This window comes from Bison bison, unplaced genomic scaffold (assembly GCF_000754665.1).
Source record: "Bison bison bison isolate TAMUID 2011002044 unplaced genomic scaffold, Bison_UMD1.0 scf7180017846940, whole genome shotgun sequence".
In the NCBI taxonomy this organism is placed as follows: domain Eukaryota; kingdom Metazoa; phylum Chordata; class Mammalia; order Artiodactyla; family Bovidae; genus Bison; species Bison bison.
In genome coordinates, this window is record NW_011477513.1 from 6,229 (window position 1) to 8,872 (window position 2,644).

General features: G+C 42.6%; 1 protein-coding gene across 1 annotated transcript; it reads left to right on the top strand.

Moving 5' to 3' along the window:
- The first annotated feature begins 546 nt into the window (after nt 1-546).
- Nucleotides 547-1,476, top strand: LOC104989454 (olfactory receptor 52E4). The gene has a single exon (XM_010841136.1). It carries the CDS (start codon nt 547-549, stop codon nt 1,474-1,476), a length of 930 nt encoding a protein of 309 aa, XP_010839438.1.
- The last annotated feature ends 1,168 nt before the right edge of the window (nt 1,477-2,644 follow it).

Consider the following 2,644-nt stretch of genomic DNA (forward strand, 5'->3'; position numbering starts at 1 on the left):
TTCAGAGCCCATTGGACAGCAAGGAGATCCAACCAGTCTATCATAAAGGAAATCAGTCCTGAATATTAATTGGCAGGACTGATGCTGAAGCTGAAACTCCAATACTTTGGCCACCTGATGCTAAGAACTGACTCATTTAAAAAGACCCTGATGCTGGGAAAGATTGAAGGCAGGAGAAGAAGGGGACAACAGAGGATGAGATGGTTGGATAGCATCACCAACTCAATGGACTTGAGTTTGAATAAGCTCTGGGTGTTGATGATGGACACTGAAGCCTGATACACTGCAGTCCATGGGGTCACAAAGAGTCGGACATGACTGAGGGACTGAACTGAACTGATGAATCTCAGAACAATAACTTCTATTGAAAGAGTTGTTGACTACTCTCAAGAAACAGGAGAATATCTAATATTTCTAAATTAACTACTTTTACCATAACCTCCAGTGTACTGATTAAAAGTCTTTTCATCTTTCTAGGATGCATTGATAAGAAAAACAATGTAATCCTACTTTCTGACAAGAATTTTCAATGACACCTCTAGGAGAATGCCTTCTATCAATGACACCCAGTTCCATCCTCCCTTCTTTCTTCTGCTAGGAATACCAGGGCTGGAGACTGTACATATCTGGATTGCTTTCCCATTCTGTGTTGTGTATCTGATTGCCCTTGTGGGGAACATCACTGTTCTATATGTGATCAAGACTGAACACAGTCTCCACCAGCCCATGTTCTACTTTCTGGCCATGTTGTCCATGATTGACCTGGGTCTGTCCACCTCCACCATCCCCAGAATGCTGGGCATCTTCTGGTTCAACCTCAAAGAGATCAGCTTTGGAGGCTGCCTTGCTCAGATGTTCTTTATCCACATGTTTACAGGAATGGAGACTGTTCTACTGGTGGCCATGGCTTATGACCGCTTTGTTGCCATCTGCAACCCCCTCCAGTACACCACCATCCTCACCAGTAAAACCATCGGCATTTTAGCCTCTGTTGTTGTGGGCAGAAATCTACTTCTTGTGACTCCATTTGTGTTTCTCATTCTGAGGCTGCCCTTCTGTGGGCACCACATTGTTCCCCATACATACTGTGAGCACATGGGTCTTGCCCGATTGGCCTGTGCATCCATTAAGATCAATGTTATCTATGGGCTCATGGTGATTTCTAATATTATTGTAGATGTGATTCTGATTGCCTCTTCCTATGTACTGATCCTTCAAGCTGTTTTCCACCTCCCCTGTCAGGATGCCCGACTGAAGGCTCTCAATACCTGCGGTTCTCACGTCTGTGTCATGCTGTGCTTTTACACACCAGCATTTTTTTCTTTTATGACACACCGCTTTGGTCATAATATTCCCCACTACATTCACATTCTTTTGGCTAATCTATATGTGGTTGTCCCACCTGCCCTTAACCCAGTCATCTATGGAGTCAGGACAAAGCAAATCCGAGAGCGGGTTGTAAAAATATTTGTATAGAAATAATAGCTCTGTGAAATGACTGGGAAATATATTCACAAATTTTAATAATCTAAGATCTAAGTCTTTCATTATATTGTATAGTACTCTCCAGATTTTTCATTTTTATTGGAAATGGTTTAGGGTAAACGGAATTCCCTGGTGGCTCAGACAGTAAAGCGTCTGCCTGCAATGCCGGAGACCTTGGTTTGATCCCCGGGTCGGGAAGATCCCCTGGAGAAGGAAATGGCAACCCACTCCAGTACTCTTGCCTAGTAAACTCCATGGATGGAGGAGCCTGGTGGGCTACAGCCCATGGGGTCGCAAAGAGTCGGACACGACTGAGCAACTCCACTTGGGTAAACAGATTAAGCAAACTACCATTTTTGTCCACTCTGCTCACCTCCCCCATGTAACTGAGCAAAGACTAACAAAACAGGAAGATAATGATAGCCTATGGTAAACAGTATCAGGGCGTGTCATTCATTTACACAAGTACACCAGAGAGTTAGTAAAGTAAAGTAGAAAATGTGTATACTGGGGAAGCAGAGAAGCTAGAGCTTTGAGTGTTCTTACCTTGTCTTGAAGATCCTGGATGAGCTCCCAAGATGATAGCTTATGGTGAACAGTGTCGGATTCTAGATCTCCAAAGAAGAAGATTTAGCTTTGGGACCAGGGACCGGTCTTGATCACTCAAGAGCTTTTGTGTACCAGAGTTTTATTAAAGTATGAAAGAGACAGAGAAAGCTTCTGACATATACATAAAAAGGGGGCCGGAGACTGCCCCCATTGTTAGTGTTAGCAAAGGAGCTATATACTTTTTTAATTGGTTGTTACAATAAATCAAAAGACTGTCTCAAAGTTGTAAAGATCTTACTAGACCTACTTCCATAATATACATTCTAAGATTTCAGGATTAGTCAGAAACTTTTCAAAAAGGAGAAACTGTTCTCAAGCGGGATACATTGTTGTTATATAATCCTTACTACAGAGTTTAAATTGAGTTGTTTGTCCTGTAATCATCAGTTCTAGGCTTGAAGAAAAAAACATTTTATGTGACTAAGACTAAGGAACGTAGAGGATAAAAAAGATTTGTCCTTTCCTCCTCCTTGAGAATTCCAGAACCCTATCTCCTTCTTGAGAGCCCCAGACCCCTTTCTCCTCCTCCAGGACCCCGGACTTCTTATCA